This window comes from Strigops habroptila, chromosome 3 (assembly GCF_004027225.2).
Source record: "Strigops habroptila isolate Jane chromosome 3, bStrHab1.2.pri, whole genome shotgun sequence".
Classification (NCBI taxonomy): domain Eukaryota; kingdom Metazoa; phylum Chordata; class Aves; order Psittaciformes; family Psittacidae; genus Strigops; species Strigops habroptila.
In genome coordinates this window covers 35,653,825-35,681,766 of record NC_044279.2, presented here as the reverse complement: position 1 = coordinate 35,681,766, position 27,942 = coordinate 35,653,825, and the positions used below count along the sequence as shown (strand labels likewise).

At 37.3% G+C, this 27,942-nt stretch overlaps 1 protein-coding gene across 5 annotated transcripts; it reads right to left on the bottom strand.

Moving 5' to 3' along the window:
- Positions 1-53: 53 nt before the first annotated feature.
- XPOT (exportin for tRNA) lies at positions 54-27,942 on the bottom strand. Of its 5 annotated transcripts, none has more exons than XM_030479298.1 (25): positions 27,924-27,942; positions 24,004-24,137; positions 22,179-22,261; positions 20,994-21,050; positions 19,435-19,504; positions 18,034-18,252; positions 17,272-17,456; positions 16,744-16,912; positions 15,190-15,426; positions 14,848-14,886; positions 11,608-11,670; positions 10,499-10,623; positions 9,961-10,105; positions 9,685-9,804; positions 9,404-9,498; positions 8,528-8,597; positions 7,857-8,095; positions 7,069-7,354; positions 5,893-6,082; positions 4,560-4,676; positions 4,359-4,474; positions 3,819-3,866; positions 2,264-2,335; positions 1,053-1,109; positions 54-562 (listed from the first exon to the last, which is right to left on the bottom strand). In XM_030479298.1, the coding sequence occupies exons 2-25, from the start codon at positions 24,061-24,063 to the stop codon at positions 536-538; spliced, it is 2,889 nt and encodes a 962-aa protein (XP_030335158.1). In that variant the 5' UTR covers positions 24,064-24,137; positions 27,924-27,942; the 3' UTR covers positions 54-535. The 5 variants fall into 5 exon arrangements, with proteins under 5 accessions (XP_030335158.1, XP_030335156.1, XP_030335157.1 ...); XM_030479296.1 differs by lacking the exon at positions 27,924-27,942 and adding an exon at positions 27,662-27,912; XM_030479297.1 differs by lacking the exon at positions 27,924-27,942 and adding an exon at positions 27,340-27,636.

Genomic DNA, 27,942 nt, shown 5'->3' with positions numbered 1-27,942 from the left:
CATTTATTAAACCAATCTGTTTTATAGGAGGTATATATATATTTTATCATTAAGACAACTTCAATGAAATGACTATCTACAAGAATGACTTTGATTGTTTTATTTTCATGTCACCATACATGAACAAATGAATTTTATGTCTTATGAAAACATTTTACTCAGTATCAAAAATGTACACATTTTAATAACCATTGCTATGGTCTGAAGGGTTTTTTTACATTTAATTTCAAAAATAAGTGTCATTTCATTGCTGTGTGTGTTACAGCATAAGCTTAAATCATCCTATACATAATAAAAGTTTGTGTAGGTATACAGATACTTTTTCATGTTGTCACATACCTTCATGTTTGAGACACAGGTGGGGGATTTGCATTTCTCTCTTTTGCGAAAGGCTAAAGTATGTACTGATGTGAGCACAAAGCAACTTTCCTTAAAACCAAAACCAGTCTGAATGGCACAAGAGTTAGCGTTTTTATAAATTAACAACCAGAGTTCTGGATTATGGAAACAGGTGCATGAGATTCCAGTACTTTCCTTACGGCTTCGCTCTCTGGAAGAATACCTGTTAAAAGTTAATTAAAACCCAACATTTTAAAGACAAAGGAAATAAAACATGCAATGGTTGAGGTGTAAGATAAATTAGCTTTACAGAGCTCATTTTTTTGATTAACATCCTGGTTAACACACTGGGTTCAAGGATGTGACTTGTGCTACTCGATTACACTTACGCCCTCAAAACGAAGCATTCTGACACATTCTTACCATTACAGCATCACTTTTTAATTATTTCAACTATTAAACATAAGCCACAAGAATATCAAGCTATTTAGGAGCTGACAATTCTCTACAGATGTAGGTTTGGTGGTGGTGGTGTTTGCTCCTTCTTTCCAAGTAACTGCTTTTTATACTTGGAGATTCCCTATAGTTAAAGCTATTTAATAAATGCAGTATTTCAATATTTCAGTTTTACTTCAGGTCACTCCCATGACTGAATTGTATGATGAAATCCAAATGGAATTAAAAGCTATTTAAAGGAAAATAAAAATCTTTACCTTTAAGTAATTTTTAAAAACTTTAGCATCAGGCTGCTGAAGTGCTTGACAAAACTCCTGTAAGAGAAAATAAAGAAATACTAAATAACTAAATGAAGCAACAAGAGAACCTGAAATATGTTAGGAGCATGTAGAATACCTTGTACACAAAGCAGTTGGTATTAGTTTGTATTTTCCCTAATGTGCAACTAAAGCATATTATAGATAGAAAACTGTAAAAGGCTGTCACAGGCCAAGTGCTTTCTGGGGTGAAAAAACTATTTTCAAATACAGGATGTCATATTAGCTTTTAGCTGAGTAGACAGAAACAGGACTACCTACAAGGACTGCAATCAAGGAGATTCTAAACCTTTAACTTTTCTAGTAACTTTCAGTGGCTTTGAAATGAATACTTCAGATGAATATTTAAGCTTAAGAAGTATTATGTACACACTAAGTGACTCTAGATTACAGCAGAACATCTGTCACTCAAAAAAATTCTAATTTGAAATCAGAAAACATTGGGGCACCAGCAAGAGATAATACTTGATCCTTACAGATATTTAATGCCACTTGAAAGTTCTACAGTTTATGTCTTATAATGAGTATAATTGTCCCTTGATGCAGCAAACCCAATGCCCACAGTATCCAAACTAGCTGCAATTAAAATTGTCAGTGTTCATCTAACGATTCCTTCATGGTGATGCTTACCATATGGCTAGCAATGCTTCATGTTGAAACAGTAGTCAGGTATAAAGTTTCACCTTTGATAACCCTCTTACACTGCTCCAAAACAAGCACATAAAACCCTTACACTTCATGTTGTACATCATTTTTGACAGTAGAACCAGTGCTGTGGCTTCAATTTTTGTAGTGTTGAATACAGCCTTTATCACCACACTGTCTATACATTCAGTGTTCTTCATTTTACTTTTGAGTTATTACCCTTAAGTATTCTGATACTTTTTCCTCAAGTTAAAATTTGAATTAAAGCAGGAAAATGACGTAGAAAGTCACATGCACTGGACTATTTCCCCCCTTCTCACCTCCCCCAAGGTACTCTTGCAGTCACTTTACTCTTTATGCTAAATTAATCCTATTCTGATATGCAATATCAGAGTAAGTTTTACTGAGGGACGGCAGGAGGTTAACTTTGGCAGTATTTGTTTTCTTCCCATTTAACTTTTATGATTCTTAAAAAGTTTTCCAAATGTTCTTTTAGGAATTCCTACCTGAATTATCTCAGGAGCTACTTGCAAAGAAGGCAAATATTCTTGCTGAAGATACTGAATGCACTCAGGGCCCTAAAGAAAAGCAGTACACAATTTTCTCAGGTATATTTTTGTACAAAAGTGGAAAATCAGAGCCCTGTACTGTATGGTACAGAAGAAGAGTTTGAAAACAGGCTGTCTACATGACTATTTTACAGAGAAGTTACGCATACCAAATACCAAATGCTCATGTTATTCTCAGCTGTTAGCAAAGAAAAAGCTTTCTCAACCTTGACATTAAAGATTCTACTGCAATTTGCTATTTTTTGTTACATAGCAGAAAACGTACTGAAAATCGCACTGAAATAAGAATTACAATATAATACAGCCAGTGCATTTGTGACATGTCAACTGTAAAAGTCAGTTAACTAAGAAGGCAGCCCTAATTTCACTATTTGACACAGGAAAGGAAAAAAAAATTGGGAATTAGTATCTGCCAACTGCTTTACCATACTACTCCCACTGCAAAATTTAGTAGCCAAGTACCCCTGAACACCATGTTTCTCTTCTTGTAACAACTGTGTAATCTACAGTGGACTAAACAGTAATAAAATGGAACTTCCAAACCTTTAAGAGAAGCAGGTCTGTTCTGGTCAGCACATTAGTTTTTGTTTTCTTTATCTGCATTCACCAGATACCTCTCATCACAAGGATTACTGTACACTAGTAGTATGCTAACATGAGCCAATACATACCCCAATACCAGGGGAAAGAGAATCGACTTTATTAATTCATACAAGTTACCCTAGAACTAGAACATGGTATACAGTTCACATGAGGGGAAAAGATCATTTTCTTATATTTGTATTTGCACTGCTAAAAGAAACAGTATTTGTAATAGGAAGTTATTTACCAAAGCTTGATTTCCTACAGATTTAACTCTTCATTGCTTTTAGGGAGAAAGGAACAAACTCAGAAGCTCTCCTCAATTAAAACACAATCTCTTCTCTGTCAGCTTATAACTTCTTACATTTGTTGTGTAGTTGTGACTTTTACTTGCATTTGACAGAGAAGTTAGCCAGCAGGTTAAAGGTGTGGCAGGAAACAGTAACACAAACGTAGAAACTGTTTAATTTCCCATTAAACATGGAAATATACTATAACGTTTTAGTCCCTAGACAATGCAAAAATCCATTTTCTTCCATGTTTCTTAATCTAGTCTTCTACACATCAAAAGATACCTTTAGCTTTCACAGAAGTACTCTATAGTACATCTCTAATTGCTCTTTCATGTCAAAGAGCTACACTGAAAACTGAAAGATGCCACTTGACCAATTAAACACAGTAACAAGCAAGCAAGCAGATTCTTCTCCTTAATGAAGTGTCAATATTTTTAGTAATTTAGCAAGAGGTAGAACTACTATATCCCTACACAGGATGGTAGTGGTCATCCTATTAATTTATGTAAGAGTAGAATAGTAATTCACCCTATTAGGTATCTTAGCTTGAGAAATTGATAAAAGCACTAGAAAGAAACCTGCAAGAGTTAATCCCTGCAAAGTATTATGAAGCTTACCCTTTTGAGATGAATTGTTTTTAACGTCACTGCACATTCTGATAAAGCCTGCAATGTAATACATAACATTAGACTGTTCAATTAGTCTATTGATAAAGTATTTAAAGCCAAAGAACCTAATAAGGCCCAACACAAGGGCTAGTTCATGCTATTATTTCTTCACTTTCCCCTCACACAATACTAACTGAGCCTCAACCTTCCAATTTTTGTTCCGCTCTAACCAGAAAGATTTCTCACAGCTGAACCCAAAATGAGCTGAAGAACAGCCGCCTATGTGTCTTCATTTTCACTGAGCACTAGTAAGTAATACAGGTCCATGTTAAGTACTCAGATGTACGATTCTCTACCTTGATTTTGGTGAGTAGGTGAAGTACTGAAAGAAGTACCACAATACTCAATAATTAATCATCCAGGTACCTCAATAAAAAACATGAGGAACTTTGAGAGACAACGATCTTCAATACTGCATGGCCATTATAGGTTTCTTTGCTTGAATCTGCCCCACAAGAACAAAAGCAAAAAACCGCCCATAATACACACCAGTACTGTCTGGGCATCTGCCAAGTCAAACGTTTGCTTCAAAGGTGCTAAGAAACATGCAGGAACAATATGCTTGTAGACAAAGTCTGCAAAACCTACTGGTCCATCTTTACCTCCTGAAAAGAAAAATAACATTCCATGTTTTATTACTGCTTCATGGTTAGTGGCAGCTGCAAAGGAGTTACAGAAAGACAGCCTTACCCCAAAGCTCCACCAACTTGGAAAGAATAATAAAACAAGTCTTCTGTGCAATAGGATCTGGGTAATCCACTGCTCCTTGAATCACAGTAAACAACACACGCTCCACATTCTCTGCACCTTAAACACATTAAAACGGGCTTGTCATTTCAACTTGCAGCCTAAAAAGTTTCTGTACTCTTACACTATTTTGTATAAATACTGACCTGGAAGACATGCTTCAACTTCAAAATATTCTTTTTTGCACATATCTCAAATATTTTTGGGAAGTTTCCCCTACGATGCAAGACAACTCTTATTTAGGTTATATTTTTGTTTGTTTATTTGTTTCTTTTTAAGTCTGGAGATTGGAATTGCTCTTCTGGCCTTTAATACATACAACATGAGGGGGGGTACTTTGACCTGGTTACAAACGCAAATTTTTTCTTCTCTACCCAAACCTGGCAGAGTTAATTAAAACTCAGCAGCACTGAAATAGTTCATTTATCTTCCAATATATGGAAAGATATTTTTATCATTTATAATTTCTGTGCTGCATCTATGCTTATTTCTGTTTGATTCCTTTAAAGAATTGCCCATCACAACTACCAAGTACCTCTTTCAAGAATGTCTAAATCCTTTCCCTCAGGTATTACCATTGCTTTAAGATGGGGGAAGGAATTCTGAGCTCCACCTACCATAGTCACTTTAAAGCTTTTCAAGTCTCTAGCCATTTTGATGGGATACAAACTGAGAGAATTATTTAAAGAATCAAGCAACTGGACATTCGACTTCAAGTTCCCGCTACGAAAAGCGCTAATTTGCACTTGGCCACAAAGGGCAAGGAAAGCCTGGTAACTACATATGTAAGAAGTTACATAATGTCATCTACCACAGATAACAAGATCAGTAACAAAAAAATTGTTGACAAAAGTTACAGAAGTTACTGATAGTCCTTCAGAAAATGAACACAATGAATACTGGCAGCTGTGAGCGGTCTTGCCCAAAAATCTGAACATTGCTATACACTCTTACGTATTGCATGATCTCTGATTCAAATACAATGATGCATGAGTGTGGATACACTATTCTTGTCCTTATAGATACAGTGATCACACAAGCTGAGAAAAAATATCTATCAGAAGAATATGCCTATTACAGCTGGATTTCACAAACCCAAATTCCTGCACAATAGGTGAGTCAAATACTGTATTTACGTTAGTCCATTCTACCCTAACATAGTTAACAGTACTTAACAGGAATTAGGCTAATGATTTTAGCAGACAAAACTTAGATGAGAATAACCATCTAATGCTTATCCTATCTATTCTATGCTTCAAGAAACTGAACTGCTTACCTTGATTAGCTATAACTTCACTCATTCCACTGCCAGTTACTGTCTGCAGAAAAGCAAAGTAACTCCTCCGTAACATTTGTTTTTCTAAAGCTGCAGACTGGTCATTTTCTTCTGCTGGAAGAAGCAACACCTCAAAAATAGCATGAAGCAATGGCATAAACATCTGTTGCAAAAAAGGTGAAACCTGTGTCTGTGGAGATAAGAAGAGGGTATAAACTCCAACAGTTACAGAAATCTAACATTTCAAAATTAAATATTAAGAGCTTGTTACAATTCTCAGCTTTGATTCACCTTTCAAGTTAGTTAATACTTTCACATACCAACTACTCATAACCAGCACGTTGGGTCACCATGAACATTACAGCATCTTGACTTACATGCACTTATTTCAAGTCTTTTGCACAAAAATATCTAGTCCTATCTAGTTTCATTCTGAGTTGGAACAGCAGCTTTTTCAGCATCTCTCTCATCCTTCTGTTCAGATACTCTTTCAAATTCCGCGAAATCTCAAGGCAGGCTATTGTAAAGTCACTTTACAATACACTTTAGTTACAGAAAATGCATCTCCAAGATGTTACAACTGGCAGCAGGCCACATTTTGTAGCACTTGTCTTTAAAGACTGCTTTACGGAAAAAAAAAAAACCAAAACCTGAGCTGAAATATTACTGGCATTATAGAATAAACTTGTCATTTATGTTCTACTTGCAGTGAGATATATGTAAAGTCACTAAATTAGTTGAACACTTATGAACTGAAAAACTGAGCGTGTTACTCAACCACACCCGAGTCCCAGAAAGAGGCATCTCATGTCATTTCTTAATGCTTAAGCAAGGTTTTATCCTTAATCTTCTCTTTACTGTGCCGTGAAAGTATTCAAGGTGAGACTACTGAAGCCAAGATCTTTATATTAAGATGTTGTAATAAGAATGGTACAGTATCAATGTTAAACATTACACTTAAACATGGTATTTGTCCTTTCTCCTGTGACTTTTTTTTTTTAACCTTCCTCACCTTACACAGACTATTTTTAAATATCTACCTCTTTACCTGCAGCCTTAGAAATAACTTAGTAACTGTCAGATAAATTTCTAACACATAGCTATTTTCACTGGAACCAGAAAAAAGAGGAGAGATCAGCAACACTTTGACCCTGAAAAGCTTATGCAGTATCATACCTTAAACTTAGCTGTTATTTGGTTTATAAGAGGAATGAATTCTTGAAGATCTTTTGCTTCACAATCTTTCAGCATGTGTTCAGAGGCAGAAGGAATGAATGGAAGAACTTCTTCCTCTAGGCAAATAATCATGCGGTGAAGGAAAGTGCGGACACCACTTCTCAGAACTTCCTTTTGTAATGGACAACTGAGAGCTGGCAAAAATGTTTGTAAGCAGTCCAGATAAACCTCTGAGCAGCCACATTGTTTTACAGTTTGCTTATTGCTAAAAGCCTTGCTGGTTCGGCTGAAAAAGCAATATACCAAGTATTATATAAGCACATGCTCCAATACAATGAAAAAGCAGTAACACAGAAAACAACATATGCTTTAAAACCCATGCTCTAAGCTAGAATATTACAGTTCATGAAATGGGAGTAAAAAAATGGAATAATAAACACAAGTTATTTGATATGAAGTCACCACACTTGTGGCAGTTTTTGGACAATTAAATTCTAACAATTTACGAACAACATATGATTAGAATAGCTCCATACAATTTATTGAGGAAGGGAACAGATGCTGGTTCATTATAAATTTGCTCAGTATTCTCCATATCTACATCCATCGCAGCCTTTTTTCAAGGGGACTTAACTCATTTTCTGGGCTACCATAACAAATTCTTAAAACTACTGATTTTTTTCTAGATCAAGAAAGTCCAGGTAGAAACTCGGCCCCTCCTCCCAATCAATGCTTCGTATTTCCCTTTTACCCAAACCAGAAACACACAGTCACTGTGCTGTACCTACCTAGCAAACCCAACAGCATGATTGAGGCAGTCAGCCAGTGCCATCTGTCTGTCCTCATCTTGTGCCATCATCAGTTTTTCTAACAATACTTTGAACTTCTCCATCAGTGGAGTCAACAAATTCCTCATTAGAACCTGTTTTCTTTCTGCAGAGTATTCGCTGTTAACTATTAATACTCCAGCTGTTTCATAAATAAAAAGTTGATCATCACTGCTTAACAGAGCCTGGTAACCATTTTCCTAAAATGGAAGATAACAGGTGTAATTCACTAAATGAACTTTATCAAAGCTGTCTTCTCAAAGTTTAAAGATACTATTTCTTTCATCATGCCTAAGTAACCTCTATAGCACATTTACAATAGCTTTATTCTCTTCCTCCTTAAGTAGAAGCACCAAGTACAGGTAAAAACATAGCTGAAGGAACAACTATTTTTATACAGTTCAGACAGACTTCTATATATACCCACCTCTAGCCTATGCTCCCAGAAACCCACGTAAGATTATTAAAATTAGGTACAAATGTAAGCACGCAGTGATCTCACACCAGAAAAGCAGGACAGTTATTTGTGCTTAAATGTTTGTATACTAAGCTTGCAATTCAGTAAGTATTCAGGCACAGCAATGAGTAAGTGTAAGCCTTATTTATTACAAAAACCTGCTCTAAATACTCACAGGAGGAGAAAGTTCCAGCAGGTCTTGTATTCTATTCAGAACATCTTCAATAAAGGGATTCATTTGCTTACTGAAGTAAAACACAAGTACATAACACTATTCAGAAGCGTGTGCATTTTTACAGGTTTCCTGGTATTTTATTTAAGCTGTAAAGCTGGAGACTAAACTACCTTCTCGACACAGAACTCCCTTTAAATGTCAACAAGCACTGTTGTAGAAAAATCTGGTTGATGGATGTGCTGCTCGTGGTAGGCCAGATAGAGCCATGGCATAGTGGGGAAACAAACATTTCTTTCTTTCCCCCTTTTTTTTAACATACGTAACTAACCTCACTCATCTGAGTGAAATATTTTCATTAGAAGTTGAAAAATAGGATCCTTCTGAAATCTGAACCATCTTGGAGCGTCTCCTGCCTCAACATTAAATAAAAATTATTTCACGGTCATGTGAAATAACACCAACAGGACAGGACTGTTTGAAGGGCTCTAATACACTGAGTAAACTTCACCAGTATAAATTCTGTAAATATTCAGAAACTGTCAGGGAAGAGTTATTCTTGGGAGTCTCCAGATGCACTCTCAGCTCTACTCACTGAGGAAAAGCAGGACAGACATTTACATTGTTGATCAGTTTTAACATCTAATCAAAATAAGATAAGCATATGTATTCCAGTTCTTTGTTGTTCTGTGACAAATTTTTCCACTGCTACCTTAGTATCACACAACAGGACAACCCTGCTAGAGCACTGTTTTGATGTATTACTTCATTGCAGTTCAAGTGAAGCCCAACCTGTTTCAGTGACGACTGTGATGTACAGAGGGGCTGTGTATGGTAAATTCAGTGCCATTTGGACACATTTCTAACAGCTTTACTTACTTAAGAGACTTCACAAATCTGGAAAAGAGGTAAGCTGTTCGACTTCGTACTTTGGGACTGGTATGGCGAAGACCACGGTGATCCAAAAACGCCATCTGCAATCAAAAAAGCATCTCAGTCTTAGAATCTCTAAACAATGGAGGGGAAAGCTGATAATCCAACAATTTCAGGAACAATTTCTCCTTAGCGAGAAAAATTTCTCAGAAAATAAGAACATTTCCTAAGTCTAAAGAACTTATCTATTCTTATCTAGTTGAAAAGGTAAATTAGATAAAACTTACTAGAACAGTTGGAATGTGTTGAGGTTCAACAGCAAAGAATTTTTCATATCTAACCACTGTTTCAAAGAATTCCAGGGTCACTGATGTATGTTGATAGGCACTAACACCAGAAGTCACCAGCTACAAGTAAAAGCACTAACAAGTTAGTACGTTAGCCATTTGTAACACCAAACTACAATGTAAGCAATGTGCTAGTAATTAAGATGAGCCATTTGAACTGGAATGTTCCAGTCTTTATTAGCATTTTTAAACAGCTCCCACAACACACATGCTTACCGTTCTCATCATGTCTTGTAAAGCCGTAGCTTTTGTAACATCACCAGAGAAGTGAGCACCATGAGATACAGGGAGAGCCTCACCCAACATATACAGCAGCCTTATTGCTACTTCTACTTCCATAAATCGTGTAGTCTGCCAATTCCTAGAGTGAGAATATGAAGATCGTATCAGTCTGTAGTAGCTTGGTTTTCTGATAGTAGTAATACATAAAATTATTTGCCACATCTCGTAAGCATTTCCTTGAGGTGTAAAGTGAACACCTGTGCAAATAGCTGTTGCTCTGTAGGTAAGCGACAAAGATCAACAAACACTTCTAGAAAAAAGGTTGCCATTTATGGTTATAAAAACAAAGCTTTTTCTAAGCAGCTGAGTAAAAGATTACACAAACTTATATTTATCATGAAGTTGTAACAAGCTCCTTACATCAATTAGCTTCACCTTACTACATCACGCTTACATTCATTACAAACTCTGACAGTTACAAAGGCAAAAAAGCTGAGGGCATTGTGTAAACAAGTTAAAAACCCCAACTTACTGAAGTGTAGTGTTAAAAACTCTGCGGACAGATGCCAACAGTAATTCCGGTGAGACCTGAGCAAGTCTGTCCAGCAACAATTTCAGCTGTTTTCTGTACTCCACAAACATCGCTTCATCTTCACCCTACAAAATATTCACATCAGTGAAGTCCACATTTCGTGTTTAAATTCATCCACAACCGTTTTAGACAAGTTCACCTAAACCAAAAACATGTACATACAAGAACAGTATACCATGCTCAGAGAATTCAATAATGCTCACTATGCTCTTGCAACATAACAGCAGGCTCCTTTTTTGGCTGATTGTAATATGTTAAGATTCACTGCACTCAGTCCAGAAACATATTAAAAAGGCTTTCCAAGCTGAAGACTAGCCAAAAGTAAAAGAAAGAAAATGCTCTTGGCAAAGCCTTATTGACCCAATTCTTGAAAATTGACTCACTCCTCAAAGACGTTCTTTCTCAGCACCTCGCTTAGTTTTAAAATTAAACTGACAGACATTTATGATGGACTGCATAAAGTTTAAGTTAACCTTCTGAAGACTATAGCTCTCCAAACAGCCTGCAGCAAAAGTAAGTCTAACATGTTCAATCCTTATTGCCGGCTGACAGATATAAAAGCATGGGAGGAAAGTGAAATCAAAGACCTTCCGCCTCCTTTAGCTTATTTTTGCAGAGGTCTAACCATCTGAAGTAGGTCAAGCAGCACCTCTTTATGAGTTTCATTACATAATGATTCTCAAATCTTTCTGCAAGACAGAAGTGATGCGCAGAAGAAACTCACAAACTCACACTGAACAAGCCAGCTCAACAGCTATGTTTAGCTAACAGCACAGCCATATTTGCCTACGAATAGTTCTGCACAAATGCAACCAGAAATATTGTGTTAACTGAACTGGCTTGGATATGCCTTTACTATGGATAAGCTGTTTATGGATAAAGCTTTTTTTTAAAAAAAAGCTTTCCACATCGGAAAAAGATTCAGCCTACAGACCTTTGCTTCCTACCTTCAAATCAGTCTATGAAAAATATGGACTTTAAAAGCATGAGCAAGTTTTACTACATATAATTTAAGTTGCAATTGTCTGTTTATTCATATAACACAATACCTCATTTTCAAAGTTATACTCTTCATCATATGTCAACTTCTTCATAACAGCCAACATGATTGCCTAAGACAAAAACAGAACTGTAAGCATGGAACAGAAAGTGGTAAGAAGCAACAGTTAAAATCCTACAGTAAAAAAAAACTTAAACCAAGTGTTAAATATTTACAAATATTTTAAATCCCATTTGAATTATTATTTTCAGAGAGGTAGCAGAATTAACAGTCCAAATTAAAACAGATGGATTACATCCAAACAATACACAGATGCCATTCCGGATAAACAGCATGAATGATTTGGAGCTCTCAGTCTCTGAAACTACTATCCAGTGGTTCACACTGGAAACAGTAATTAAGATCACTGAAGTAGGCAGAGGAAGCTAAACAGGTTGTCCAAGATTCTAATTTGAAGGGGCAGGAGAGCTTAGCCATAACATTAAACTTCTCTAATAGCTCAATATCTTTGAAAGTTCTTTTCTGGGGACAGGTTAACAAGCTGATTTGGTTTAGCAAAGAGTCCAAGGGTAAGAGCCAGGAGCAGCAAACAAGAGTAATAAAATCAAACCTTCCCTTTTCAGCAGTAGCATGTTGTTAGATAAGTTAAAAGTACTGATGTGCAATTTCACCTTAGTAGAGACTGTTGTAGTTCCTAAAACAGAAGTAGACTTGATCTCACCTCTACTGAAGTCTCAAACTCTGAATACATCATCTTGATCTTACTAAGCATTTAGTAGTTCAGTCTTTTATAGCACTGATTTAATGTTTAAAACACATGGAGCAATCAATTCCATTCATGCTTTCCAGAATGGATAGAAATTGGACTGAAACACAGTTAGCTAAAACAAGTGTTTAAAAATACATTATATTTTAATTTTCACTTTAGTTGAAGTTGTTCTGGGGAACTTACAAAAATGCGTATTAAATCTAAAATATTCCAAACAGACAAAAAGCTATTCTGAATAACTAAAACTGCATCAGAGGCAGGACATTTTTATATCTATAACAACAATAAAGTGGCAGAAGTCCAAAAGAGTATTAAGTAGCAACAAGTAATGGAGCAGGACATAGCCGTATACCTATTACAAGGAAGAGGTTCACTGAATATCAGAGAAGATTCGGTAGAATTGTAACAGGTATTTGATGAGCATCACAGAGCACCTCATCCCTACATCTACTACCACGTGAAAAAACAAACTTGAGGGGTTTTAGTTTTGGGTTTGTTTTTAAATGTTGGCTAAATTCTAATAACAGCTTTTATTATAACTACAGCAAATGAAAATACTGATCACATAAGCAAGAACTTGACTAGCATTTTGCTATTCTCCTCCAGTATCGGAGGTTCTGAAGGCAGAGCCATAAATTTCAGACCAATAATAAAAAAAGAGAAATTAAAAACAAAAACACCCCCCACCAAAAAAAAAAACCCAACCAAAAAATAACCCCAAAACTTTTGACTAATAAGTCATGATTACAAATTTTTCATTTCAAGTGCAAGACCTGAAGTTCTTTAACACCAAAAATGGACCAATGAGTTAAACTTATGTTACTAAGGTGAAATTCTTGGTAATCTTGCAGAAACAGACACTTGTAATACTTTGAAGAAGAACATGGTCAAATAGCAAGAATGTGATCAGGCTTTCTATTGACACAACGTATCAGCATCGTCTGTAAGAAGTCTGTAAGTGACAGTAAAGAATTAAAATAACTGCAAAACATTAATGTGATATGCTTGTAGCCAGAAATGCTTAAACACCTATCGCTAAGAATTAAAATGTGATCTTGCTGATGAGAAAAAACTTTGGGACTTCAAAGGCACGATAAACAGGATCCCTTTTTTCTTGCTCAAATAATGAATAGTTGAAAGTGAGGACTTGTTAGGTGCAAAACTGTAAAGGCATGCTAAGCACACAATTTAAAGCTTGAGGCAAACAATTAGATTTAGACTATTTCCAAACACTTTCTTATTATGAGTTGGATAAAAGAAGAAAGATTGGTATGATTGCTTCTCAGTTTAACACAAAACCTCAAGAAGTGCTCAGTAAAATTAAGAAATAATTACAGCTCAAAGTTCTTCGGTATGAAAGCAAGTTTAACAGAACAACGGATTTCAGGGCAGTGATACATTCAAATTTTAAGTGGCCTAAGTGCACTGCAGTAGGAATTGGATTTGATCCAGTTATAAGAATAAGGGAGACTTGGTAACAAAAGTAAAAAGATTTAGTGATGTTATAAAACCTCTCTTACTGTGTTACCTCATCCAATTTAAAGAGACATTAGACAAAACCAAATCAAAATAATCTAGACCAGTTATCCAAATTCAACTTTTCATGTTAGAACAGGTATAGAATTCAGCTTTCTTTGCACAGAAAAGGAATCACAGCTGTCAGCTGTATGAAGTTACAAAATACCTGCACCAATCTAACCAGTTCAACATCTAAATTAGTACATCCATATCGGTGCAGAAGGCTCACAGAGAAAAGAAATCAAAAAAAGACTGTGCTGAAAAAAACAAGTTTACTACCTCTGAAACTGGACATAAACCTTATTTATTAAGCTTAAAGCTTTATCTATTAACTTAAGCTTATGTATAAACTCAAGCATATAAACTTAAGCTTAATGTACAGTTTAATGTAATGCTTAACATATAACTGCTCATAATGAGTACAACTGTTGTAAGCTTCTTTAGGAAGCTTAACTTATACTATCAAGGGTTGAATTTTATGAAAACCCTTCCCATACTACTTCCAATCCTTTCAGTCTAGGGCAGGTTTTAATAAAAATACAAAGCTTCAGGGAGAGATAGAAAAAGAAACAAAAAAAAAAAAACCAACAAAAAAAAAAAAAAAAAAAAAAAAACAAACAAAAAAAATCCCCCCAAACCCCCCATCCCAAAACACAAACCTCTTCTCTCTTCTATCTCAATTTAAGAACATTCTAAAGAACATTCTATCAACAGCACAGGAGTTTACCAACATACGCTTAAAGGTTGCTTGGAAAGACCAGCTCTAAAATAGCTTTCATCTTCATACACAATTCGATATAGGTTTACTATTTAAGGAAACAGCTGTAGTTAGTTAGCAAAAGATGGAACATACTGTCCTTACTTTTAAGTCTTCCCTTTTAATTATTGTCACATGCACATTTTAAAACATATAAATAAAACATAATTTGTTTCAGCAAAATAAGTATTCTGACCCAATGTGTTCCCAAAAAGAAGAATTTGTAGTAAAAAGAAAATACTTACTTCTACGTTAGCTTTTTGTTGGTCTGAAAGTGCAGAAAGCTGTAAAATAAATTTCAAGTGTTATTTTTTGCATAGTAACTCCTCTATTACTGTCTGACAGGAAAAGACAGTTTGCTGCTAACAGCCTTCTTTCTTAGCCACTTTTTAAGCCACTTTACACAAGATTTAATCTTCAGATTTCTAAAAACTACAAAAACAGCATGAGCACAGATACTGATTTACTAATTAGTGCCCCCCCATTTTGCAAGTCAGCTTGCACATCGTATGAGATTCATATATTCCCACAAAAATCAAACTAAATCATATGTCAAGTGATGTTAAATTGAAACCAGACTTATTTACTTGTTTCAAGATATGAAGGTAGTCATAACAAAAGCCAATGATATTTGATGAGATGTCATCATCTTCGTGAATTAGCAGTTGCAACATTAGGGCCACTTTCGCTTCAATAGCTTGCAGAGTGTCTTGAGCACTTTTCATATCACCATTTTTTATCAGTTTAGTCCAACTAGCTATTAATGCTTGCCCCATTCCATTGACCAGCTTAGAAAATCTGGCCAGAAAATCCACATCATCTTCCTGCAAGAAAAGACATCTGATTAAAGTACTTAACAGAGCTCATGTTTAAATGGCATGAGATTTCAAGGCTCTACTACCCACGTACGGTACGTAGAAGCAAAACCAACATTTGTCTCCTAGATGGAAAGTGCAATTGCCTGATTCATTTTCCCAGGGAACAGAGAAAAATTAAAGCAATGCCAGGTTTGGCTGTCCATTATACAACAGTAGCTTGCTTCATCTCTTCAGATTAGTTTGTTTCTCTTTGTACTTTACAGCAAGAAGCAGGTTCAAAATAAAAGCAGCAGCACATACCTATCATAAGTTTTAGGCTGTATAAGAGGAAAAACATTCTACAGGAAAACTTCAAAGAATTAACAGCTGTAGCTCACTTTAGAAATACTGATAATGAGTAACATTTAGTACTGCCTGTAAGAGTGGGTTAATATTAAATATCTATGGCTTGCTTTTGCAGAAATGTATTGATCATAATTGATAAATACCCCTAGACCACTCATCCCAAACAGATGCTTTGCTTCCTGCCATAACTGTACAAAAGCAGAAGAATAACAAGTCTTCTTCAGGAAGACTGAGGTAAGATTTTGAGAGGAACACCTCCTGAACTGATAAATGCACATTTTCTGAGTTTTAGTAGGAATACAGATTTGACAAAGGCTTCAAAATGAAGAGATAATTGTATTGCAGTCTAAGGACTAGAGCTTCATAAGGACTGGTTCCTCTTTCTCGACGGCAGGTAGCAAACAGCTGTTCCTTAAACACTGCAACAGCCAGCGAATGTGTGTTTGGTTAGTTAGGTGTACTTTTCCAGCTTACAGATAAGAATTTCAACCCTCACATCTGATGGTGCAGACATGCGGAACAGCATACGTGCCCTTAAGAAAGATCTCTCCCCTACCTAATTATGCACAGCTGACCTAATGTCTTACCCTAAAAAAAGAAAAACCTAACAACTTTACTTTGGCTCCAATACCTACTACAGAATAATTCAAAAGAGAAGATTCAAGGTAATGAAACACAGGAGCGGTATTAACAGTAAGCACAACATGCTTTGGAAGAGGAACAGAGGAGTTCTACAATACCTCGCTGCTAAAATAAAACACTCATGCTGAGGACAAAAGAAATGCAGTGTGTTTTAATGAATAAGGAATATTAAGAACAAGCTGTTAAGTATGAGAAAACTCTAAGGAGTATTTAGCTTTGATGCAGAAGCACAACTAATTCCCCCTAATCTGTGGACTTCGTTTATTTTTCATTTGCTTATTTAAGAACTATTGGAAACCTATGACTCGTTCCTACTGTAAAAATCGATATACAAACCTGATCAATACTGAAGAGGCCAGCAGACTGCAATACTTGACATAAAGATTCAACCAATTTTGTTTTATCAATTGGGTCCATTCCCTTATTTACAATTTCAAACAAACAATCACAAGCTTCTTCCCGTAGAACTTCCACAGACATGTGACCTAGCAGCATATTTATAAACCTTCAGAGGAAAAACAAAAGTTTATTTTTATATGTATACAGTAGCATTGTACAGAAGCTTTGTATTATTTGCGTGTCTATATACAATAGTTTCTTTTTGTAAGACAGTTCTAAAGTCTATTGCACTGACTAAACTCAGCATTTTCCACATTTTAAGGAGCAAACTGTGTAGTGTCCATTTTGGCCATTTTATCAGCTTGGCTTGCAAAGTAAATCACTCTACTAAAAACCCCCCAACTCCAAAGATTTATATATAATTGACCTTCTTTTTCAAAGATGAGTATGAATTCTGTTTCAGAAATACAGTCAGCATGCTATTGAGCTTATTCTTGCAAACACATTCTGTCAAAACCCCCTTACCTTTCATTGGCTATCAGGCTCAAATCTATCCAGGATACATAAGCTCCAACTACTTCAAGGCACTGGCACGTCAACTCTGAGTTATTATATTGATAGTTTTGTAAGATTTGGTACCATGATTCCACCAAACTTGGAATGCACTGTTCCCTCATAGTATCTTTTAATAAGGTATTCCTACGAGCCTCCTATCAATACAGAAAAAGGATAAATCAGTCTTGTCATTGATTAGTATCTTGTCAAATTAGTAGCATTTTTGTATCCACTACCAGACACTACTTGTCCTAGCAAGATAAATAAATCAGAAACCCAAAGAGAGCACTTTATTTTCCCTGCAAGAAATAAAACCAAAATACCCTAATTTTCACTCTTTTTTAATACCATAATGCCCAAATACTGAAGAAAGGCAGACAAAGGGGAAAAGTCCTCTCAGTCAATAAATGGATTTTCGATATTAGGACTCCTTAAAACAGGCATTAGAAGGAATTAACATTTAAAAATGAGAAAGTCTAACATTAAATCGGCTAACTAATTAGGTCCATTAGGTAGCCTGCTAGCTTTCCAAGCAAAAAATACATTAATTGAAAAGTATGAAATAATAAAAAGCATTAAACAACATATGGCTTTTGGATCTAAACCACCTAATATTTCTAAGGCAGAGTTGCCATAGGAAACAAATAACATCTCTGCAAGCCTTCAGCTCTAATTAAAGTAAGAGAACGTTTTTTGAAATTTAAAAAAAGTTCATGCAAAATAATGACTTGCCTCTGATGTATGAACAACATCCCGGTCTACCAGCTCAGCATCAACAGCCATCAGGATTCTGAGGTACATGTCCACACCTCGTGGATTAAGGTCAACTACTGATAGAATATCAAAGAAAAACTTGGGCCATTTTGTGAGATATTCAGTAACAAAAAGCAATGCAAAGACTTGTGCTGCTTTGTTGCGAATAAAAGTCTTCTCAGGCTGGGGATTCAGCATCTGGTAGAAACAAGATATTTTATTCGTATATTCTTACTACATTAGAGAAGAATCATATATGCTGTTGTCCTCTGTAGTGATTAATGCATTACCTCTCTTCCTGGCTAATATTAATAAAAAGCCTTACCTTTCCAGGGATTTTGAAGAAAATTTACCTAAACTGTAACGAAATGGAAGACATTCTCTCTGGGTGATAGAGTCCTAAGCCCTTCATTCAGTACCAAGACATTAAGTGTACTATTGAAAGCCTAAAAGCTGATTTGACAGTTTGGTGAAAGAAGTAAGCAGGAACTTACAGAAAACAAGGTACAACCCTCTCGTAGCTAGCTTGTGTCTATGTTAGATGTTAGCTTTAAGAATAGTAAAGGAAGTTTCTAAATCTAAGCTCACTGGGAGGTTGAGACAGGGCTGGGAATAATAAAAATGTCATTAAATCTCCCCCTCTCTTTCCTTTCCCTTTTCTATGAACTCCTCCTAAACGGAACAAAGATAAATGAACAGCAACTTAATCCACTTCACAATGACCTCTTCTTTTTCAAGTTGTATTATATTCCACTTCCTATAGATAAATTTTCTACAAATAAAGCAACTGTTAATTTCCAGTGCAGAACGATAACTAGATAATGGCAAGTACAAGCAAAAGCTTGGATAAACCCACTTGATAGTTCTGCTGATTACAAACTGCTGGGTCCCACTGATATTACATGTTTGGCTACAGTAACTAATTAAACAAAAGTAGCCAATACTCTGCCATAGTATTAACAGAGGAGTGATGCTGTTTATTCATAAATATCTGCTAGTATTCTAAGTAGACAGGAGTTAGGCTAGGAGGGTCTTAAAAACAGAATTACTGCTCCTCCTCCAAACACTCAGGAGTATCAGGTGTACCTCTCTCTAAAGGGAAACTTTTAATAATCCTTATTTCACATAACTGATTAAACCACAATCATCTGGCATAAAAGTTATATATTTAGTAATAAGTTCAAGCACAGACAAAACAATTTAAACAATTTCTAACAAAGATTGGCATGTTAAAAGCTTTTAACCACCAGATACCATATATCTTCAGGAAGCCATCTTTAAACTCAAATGACAGATTAAACATTTAGCCCACACTCAACACTTTATGTTAGCCTACTAATAAGCCTACTGTTCAAGACTGCTGTGAAGCGCCATATTTACCTGTGCTTGCAGCCATGTTATGAGTGTTTCCCTAATTAGCTGTTGCTGGACTTCAGTAAGTTCAGAGTATCTGAAACAAAGCATAATGAGATCAAAATACAACTGCTTCATGACAAGTGCAACATTCAGTAAGGCAAAACCTCTTAATATTGCACATAATACTGCACATTAACGTAAGTGAAAGGTTCCTACAAAAGGAATTTACACAGATATTTTTATGTTAAGATTTTGAGTAACAGACAAAAATAAGGAAAAAACCCCAACATTTTGCCCGTATTAATGGATTATGTTTTGAGGCTTGAAATTTTGTAGGAAGGCTGTTCTATCAGGGACAGGACTTACGACCACGATAAAAGCACAAATTTGACAAAAAGCCAATGGGGAAAAGGAAGACACATCTGTATAAGCTCAAACTTGTTTACTACATGTTTAAGGCTGTTGATGGTGAGCACAAGGAAGTCCTTCACTGAGCTGACCTACAGTACACTTATCAGACATATGTCAAAATAAAAAAGCAAAAAAGTAATTCTGCTTTACATCACACATAAAGCCTTGGCAAAATTTGACATTATACTGAGCCCACCTAAAATACCACCTACAGAACATGTTCCTTCCCAGGACTAGGTAAGCTGAGAACACTCTCCCTGCAACAGCGCCAGCTACAGGTTTGCTACAGTCTTTAACAGGAATGACTGCTGAATGCGACTCCGCTGTACCTGTCACAAGTAACTATTCATTAAGAAGAAAAAAGCAACCCCACTGAAAACGCTGAGCTTCCTGGGCAGCAGGAGAAAAGCATACTGTAGGAAGCAGGTGACATGAGTGGAACAAGCACAGGAAGATAGACAGTGAGGTAAAATCAGGTAAACAAAAATCACAGAAAGTTAAGTCTTTCATTTTTGCTCTCATACATAATGGTGAAAATCAGTTGCAAAAGAAATCTTATTCCGATCTAAAGCCCGACCCCAGCGTTCAGTGTACTGCAACCAGTCATGATGCTATTCCAAGAGGCAGACACTTCTGCCATGATATTCAAGTCCAAACCAAAGGAGCCCAAAGTGTGGAAAAATACATTTATGTGCAATTAAACTTTCAAAGTGTTTTTTCTTAAAATTATGACTCTGTGAAAACACCACTCAGTAAAAAGACTACTTTCTCAACATCTCTGCCATGGTTACTGAATGAATAGGGCTTTGTTTGAAGTCCAGGACTCTCTACTGAGCAAGGCTGCTGCTTGCAGGACTCTTTTCTGCAAAAATCAGTGAGAGTACAGAGTAAGGCTTGAATCTCCAGAAAGGAACAGCTAAGCAAGTTTCAAGCAATCCTTGGTAATTAGGTCTGTGTTGGGGCACACGCAGGTGTTAGACTAGAGCATGTTGCTCAAAATGCAACTATTCTTCTCCCAGGAAAAAAAGTTCAAGAAAGTCCTCTGGACGGGATTAAAGCCACCTCATCAACCACACAGAGACAACACACATTATTTTAAGTTTCATTGCAAGCCGAATAAAAAGGGAAAATTAAATGGATGGATATGGCTGATGTCAAGAAAGATCACTCACTTGAACTTAACTTGATGTTCCAGAACTTGAAAACAAAAGAACTTGATGTGATCATCACTAGAAAAGAAAATTCTGTTACTGAGGGCAATACAGTACATTTCTCTGGGAAGAAAAAAATATTCCTCAAACATTACATCCAGGTCACCCTTTGGCAAACGAAGAATTACTGTGCAGCAGAGAAAAATGCTACTGCTAGTACTTCAAAGGAAAAGTGACAACTACTCAAGCAATTCATTTGGTAAAAATGAACAACTGTTAAACTAATATTTGTTTGATTTCATAATATTTTTTATATAGCCACCAATTTATCATGCTTTGTTTTCAGTAGTGAATGCACAAAACAACAATATCTATTGTATCCCGCCTTTATAAAATTCTGTCAGGCTTCAATAATAGATTCTGGGTCAATTAGTACACTAAGTACACATTAGTACACAAAGATGTACATTGTGGCTTAAAGAGCAAAGCTAAAGACTGAGACATAGATTAGGAAGGGTCATTCCACATGCTATAAAACCTACACAAACTTTTTATCTTACCTAAAAGTTAAAACAATCATAATGTATATTGATAAAGACTATAAAATGCCGTTTTCAAATCTTGTGTGGTTTTGTTAATTACTGCATATTCTGTTGGAGTCAGGTTTGATAAATCATTTACAAAAAAAAGTATTCACTATAAATCACTGTTGTTATGCAGGGATATACTTCCTTCAGTCATCTTCCAACCTGAATTACTCTGTGATACAGCAACAACCTAATATTTAAGATGTAAATACACAACTTTGTGCAGAAATAGTGGTGACTATATACTCCGCATCTTGAAAAATTAGATGGCCTAAAATACAGGCATAGAACAGGGGCAAGGAACTACTGAGATTACTGCATACAAAGTCTATAGTCTCACAATGGGAATTTCTCAGCACTCTTTTCCCCTAGATCTTCTTCTTTTTCCCTGGATTTCACAAAGCAACAGTCGTTACTAAATGGAGAGTTTCATTTATACATTGCTTTTCTGTGAAACGCATTATACAGAGGCCACAGACCAACCAGGACACTAAAAATAGTATGAAGACTTTCATTAATTAACTTTCAGCAATTTAGTTTGTCTATTATGCTACAGAGCTAAAACCAGACCCAAACATATTAGTAATGAAAAAACCCCAGTGATTCTTATCTAAATTACCTGTACACATTCTGAGCCAACGCTTCCGCACAGACCTGCCAAGCATCCTGAGATACCTTCAGCTGCTCGAAGTAGGCTAGTGCCTGCAAACATCCAAGTAAGTTTCATTTAGAAAGAGAACAAACCAAACACAGCAAGACATCTCATTCACACTTAGACTCACATTTAAACAACTTTCCTTCAAAAATCCCCCAACATATATATACATCCAACTATATATATGCCTCCATAATTACCATAACACAAGAGCGTAAGAGAGGAAGAGCTGTAAGTTCAACTCCATGCTAAAATTTGTTCCACAAATTCTAAAAGAAAGTGATCTCGATTTTTCACTGAAAACAATTCACTATTTTTGTTGCACCACTTTGGCTGCATTTGACACCTCAAGCTCAAGAAACATTCAAACACTGATCACCTGGCAACTGTCAGTTTTTGAATCTATTACAGACACTGTAAAAAACTTCTACCAAATTGATATAATTGAGTTGCTTATCAGAACTTCTAAATAGCTTTAGAAATGGTTCACTTGATCTAGTTGCTTTGAGATTTAGTGTGGCCTGTTACACAAAACAGTAAAGTAACTCGAAACGGAGATTAGATTAACAACATTATTTCAATTCTACGAATGCATTGTATTCAAGGGTTATTTTTGGCTGTGAGAGGTTTTCTGTTTGGTTGGTTTTTTGGGGTTTGTTCGTTTTCCATTTTGTTTTGATTATTTTTTTACATTAATTCATAATTGTTTCCCTTCTCCAAAGTAATTTCCCAAAGTAATTACTCAGTGAGTTGAAATAAGTTCTTAAAACAAGAATTCACTTCCTGTGGATAGCACTGGTATCTTCCTTATACTGAATAGCTTTACTAGAAATTGTTTTGTACTTCCTTTATACGTTACATCTTACAAGATTCGTGAAAAGAAAAGTAACCTTTTACTATAAAATATTTCAAAATTAGGCAGACCGCATCATTAAAGGTCATTAAATTTGTAAGCTTCAAATTTTATAGTGATATTCTAGTAACAGAACAGTAAAGATCTTAGCTATATGCATGTTTTCATAAAGGACAAATACCCAGAACCAACATATTTAACAGGCTACTTAGCAATACTATGCTACATCAAACTACAGTTTTAGCTTTCTTACACATTCCAGGATTTGCTTTATGAACACAAACCCAAGGTATTAACACCTTCATTTCTGAAAGGATTTACTGGAGGTTATCTTGTAGGCAGTTGAATCAACTTGATAATCAATCAGCAAGCAGAAATACTTACTCACCGAATAGTTATATAAGTTGTAATGCCTTTTCATAGGAGCATCTCTTATGAAATAACTGTTACCCACATACCCTGATTACTTTCTTAACCTACTCTATGCTATTAATACAAGCTTCACTACAATTAAAAATATACATTTCTATGAAAGACAGTAAAGATAGGTACTCCATGAAAATAAAAAAAAAATTAATCTAAGAACTAAGAGAACAATTGCAAACAACTCATTGTTTTCAGTGGCTGCTTTTCATTCCGTAGGAATCTGGGTAAGGAGCTGAGCAACAAGTACAAAAAATTGAAAAGATTTAAAAACTCAGAGCCTAGAAAAATAAATTCTATGCATGTCAAGTGTAATTTTGGAGAATTAGTGACATACACAACCTTCAGTTTACATGTTTGTGACATGACTTTGTTTTGTACTTGCCACCACGAACCCTATGTACAGGTTAACAAAAAAAAAAACCCCAACCCAAACTCCCACACACCCTCCCAAGGCTTTTGCACTGAAACAGCACCCCCAATATTAGAGAAATACGCAAGTTAATTACATACTCTTTGTCTGAAGTCCGCATCAGCATTTGGGTTTAGCCCTAAAAGGGCTTGCTCATCCATCTCTACTGCTATACTCTTTCTTTCCTACTCCTAATTGGTTTGCCCACTTCTTCTAAAGGAGAAACTACCATCATCTGCAAATAGAGAAAGAGAAAATTTATTTGTTCAGCAGAACAACAAAATTTAAAAGCAGGACAGCAACAACACAGAAGTTTGCCAACAAACCTCAAACACATAGTACGTACTACACCAAAACATAAATGTGCATACTTCTGATACAGACATCAGAATTCTAAGTCCTGTAATCAACTTCTAACAGTACTATCCTACTTACTGAATAAGGAAAATTTGAAGTGTCCATATATTTCAGTTATTTCGAAAAGAGCCAATATCTTCATTAACAATGAAATGGCACAATGTGTACTATTCAACTGAAAGGCTTGAACTCCAATTTCAAGTATGCAGAGAAGATTTCAGCAAGATATGACATAAGCATAAATTTGCTACTTAAATGACAGAACCACTGTATTTTTTTCCCCACCACAAACTTTTCAACTGCAAAAAAAACCAAACCCAAAACTGTACTCATCTCTAATATTGTTAAGTTGCTTCATAAACCCACTTATGAAATATTTCCCCTAGAGGAGCAAAGCCATTAGGAGGTCTTTCTTCCACAGCAAGCGCACTCAAGAGAAGTGTCTTAGAAATTAACCACAAAATACATCACACTGAGTTGTTAACAAAGGTCTCTGTTCCTACTAATGGGTGCTGATTTACTAGCAATGATTTTTATTTAGAAAATCCAGTGTAAAGTTAACCAGCAAGCTAGACAGATCTACAAGCATCATTGTCAAACATTAGGATGCTGTTAAACAGCAAGAAGGGACAAAACTTCATCTATCTTTCAAAGCCCTCCCCCCTCATGATAACATAGCAATTAGGCCTGAAATAAGGCCCTGTTACATAAGCATGTAGGAGGCAGGGGAAAGGAAAATAGACAAGAGGAAGAGATGAAATACAAAGGAGCTGTGGTTTGAAGCTGCCTACATGCCTATAGGTAGAACTTCTGATTTCTTAGTATTGCGTGTCTTGTGCACGTTCCACTGTTCACCCTCCCCCACTGGAAGAAAGGTGGCACAGCGACATCTGAAAAGCAAACAGGCCTGAAAAGGGAGCCCAAAACTTAACATAGTAACACAAAGGCATTTCTAGAAATCTCGTTACAGAACACACTATAACAAAACATATCATGAAAAGCAATTCAGTAAGTAAAATTGAGTTTGTACCAAAAAAAAAAAAAATTGCAGGTTGCAGCAATATAGAAACCAGAAAGTCTGGAACAAAGCAATGACTCGTGGCAAAACAAGCTTCACGCACTGCCTTACGACACAGAGCAATCCCGCTCAGGGTCAGAACCTTTAGGGATTAAAATTGCTCTGCTGAGTCGTCTCCCTGTGCGTCCCCAGCTTGTTTTCCCCGTAACCAACATCCAAACCAGACTAAAACACGGGTAAAACGCTGCAGGGAAAATTAAGATTTTTTTTTTTTTTTTTTTTTTTAACAGCATCTTTTGATTAGGCTCTGGTCCAGAGTTATGCAAATCAAACTAATACACAGAAGCATATTTCTGGCATATTTCCCTGCTGATATCACTACATTATCTGCCCAAAAGGTAGCAATCTTCTACAGCTGGGTGACAAGTTTAACTATTAAAAATAACCTGGCTCAGATATGTATTCTCTTCACTTGCTCAGCTAATAGCAATACCAACCACTTCTACTAATTTGTATATGCTACATGAGCATATTTAAAATTCCATTTTCTACCATATATCCTTTTCTAAGAGTTTCAGCTTGAGTAGCCAACTCTGGAAGACAATTAACAAGATGGACTATTTGAATAAGCCTTTGGAGAAAGCTAACAAAACAGCTTCTCATGCTGTGTGTTTTCAGTTAAGCGGGTAGATTTTGTACCACAAATCTATTTTACCAGCCAGCTACCCTTTAAAAGCAAAACTGAACTGCAATTTTAAAAGCACTTACAGTTTGCAAAATTCATTCCAACATATACTCAGCTGTAACATCAAGTATGTTGTGAAAGCAAGTTTTATTTATAAAAAAGTAAGCTAATATGCAACTGTGTAGAAAGTATTGTCTTATTTACCTAGAGATACTTTTTTGTCAAGCAGTACACTGTGCTGGGTGGTAAAGTGATCTGACTATAATTAGGAGGGTGCAGTTCCTTAACAGTGAAGTCATACAGGTACACGTATCTTTCATCAGAATAGTTTATTCCCTTTCATATATTAAATACGTATAAATGCATTTAACAGTAGAGGCTGCTTTCATACAGGAAAGCACAAAAATATAGCACAAAAATATAGCCACACTTCAGGTAGGGAAGACAGCCCAGTTTAACAATGCTAACATGGTCAAAGGTGTGTTATTTGGGCCCGGATACCCCCTAATAATGAAAGCATTCAGAGCATTTTAACCACAGATGCTAATCACAGGAACAATTAGTAATTAAAGAATACTTCATTTACAGCACTCATTCTAGGCATTTACAAGACTGTGATAGCACAATGGGAGCCAGCAACATGCTTCATTTTAATTCCCTCAAGTTTTCTCTGTAATGAAACACAGACAGCAAAAATTTAACTTTCACATTCTTTTTCAAACGGTTTTGTTTGCTGCAAATCTTGAGCATACCTCCAGACTCTTAGGCTCTAGACCTTTACACTGACCTAATGTGGCCAAAACGAACAGCTGTGTAATTATAGCTACTTTGAGAACTTCTCAACTGGACTAGGAAGTTTTTCTTTCTGGAAGTGACACAACAGGTCTTCATGTCAGGCACATTCTTACTGTTCGGGAATTCCCTGCGAGGAGCATGGCCCTTGTTGCCCTCCCCCACCGCCAAGGCTTGGTCAAACAGCGCAGCCTGCTCTCCCTGCAGAGCCCACACCGCTGCGGGGCTCAGCCGAGGCGGGCACCCACACCCCACTGCAGCCACACACCGGGGCTGCAACTTACCCCCCTCAGCGCCTTCCCGGGGCCGCTGCGGAGTGACAAAGCACTCCTCCTCCTCCTCCTCCTCCTCCGGTGGGACACCGGGGACCTCCGTGCCGAAGCACGCCGAAAGCAGCGGAATATGGAGGTGCGGGGAGGTTCCTCCCCTCACGTTGCTGCAGTCCAAGAGCTTGCGGTTACTTCCTTCCCCCACCCGAGCCATACCGGAGGACGGTCACCGAGGCAGCCCCGGCAGCACACGAATACAACCGCGCCGCAAGCTACAGAGCACATCAGAAAGCTCCACATTTTTCGGGGCTCCTACCGTCTCCCTCACAGACGTGACGCCCGGCGGGGGCCGGCCGACTGCGGCACCCCCAGCACAGGGGTGAGGGCGGGCGCGGAGGCTGCGGGGAACCCCCTTCCTCAGCCTCACATCTGCGGAGGAGGCGGCGTCGGCCTGACTGGAACCGGGTCACCGGAGGGACCCCACCACCTCAGCGGCGACGCCCGCAGGCGCTCGCATCGCCCCTTCCCCGCTGCAGAGGCGCCGCGGCCCCCGCCAGCGGCCGGGGAGGCGCGGTCCTCCCCGGGCTGAGCCACCGCACGCCGCGTGCCGTGCCCCTTCCCCGTTCCCCCGCCGTTACCTTCCCGGTCACTCCTCCATCGCGGCGGCGCTGCCGGCTCCCACCGCTCTGCGGCCGCCACGAGCATGGGGATCGGGCCAGGCCAGGCCGCGCCGCCTCAGCTGGCGGCGAGCGGAGGAGAAGAGAACGCCCAGAGGAGGCGCCGCGGCCCTCGCGCGTGCGGAGCGGCCTCCGCACCTCTGGGGAAGGAAGGGAAGCGGCCCCCGCCCCTCAGCCCGCCCGCCGCGCCGCAGGACTACGGCTCCCGGCGTGCCGCACTCACCTCCCCTCGCGGACGGGAC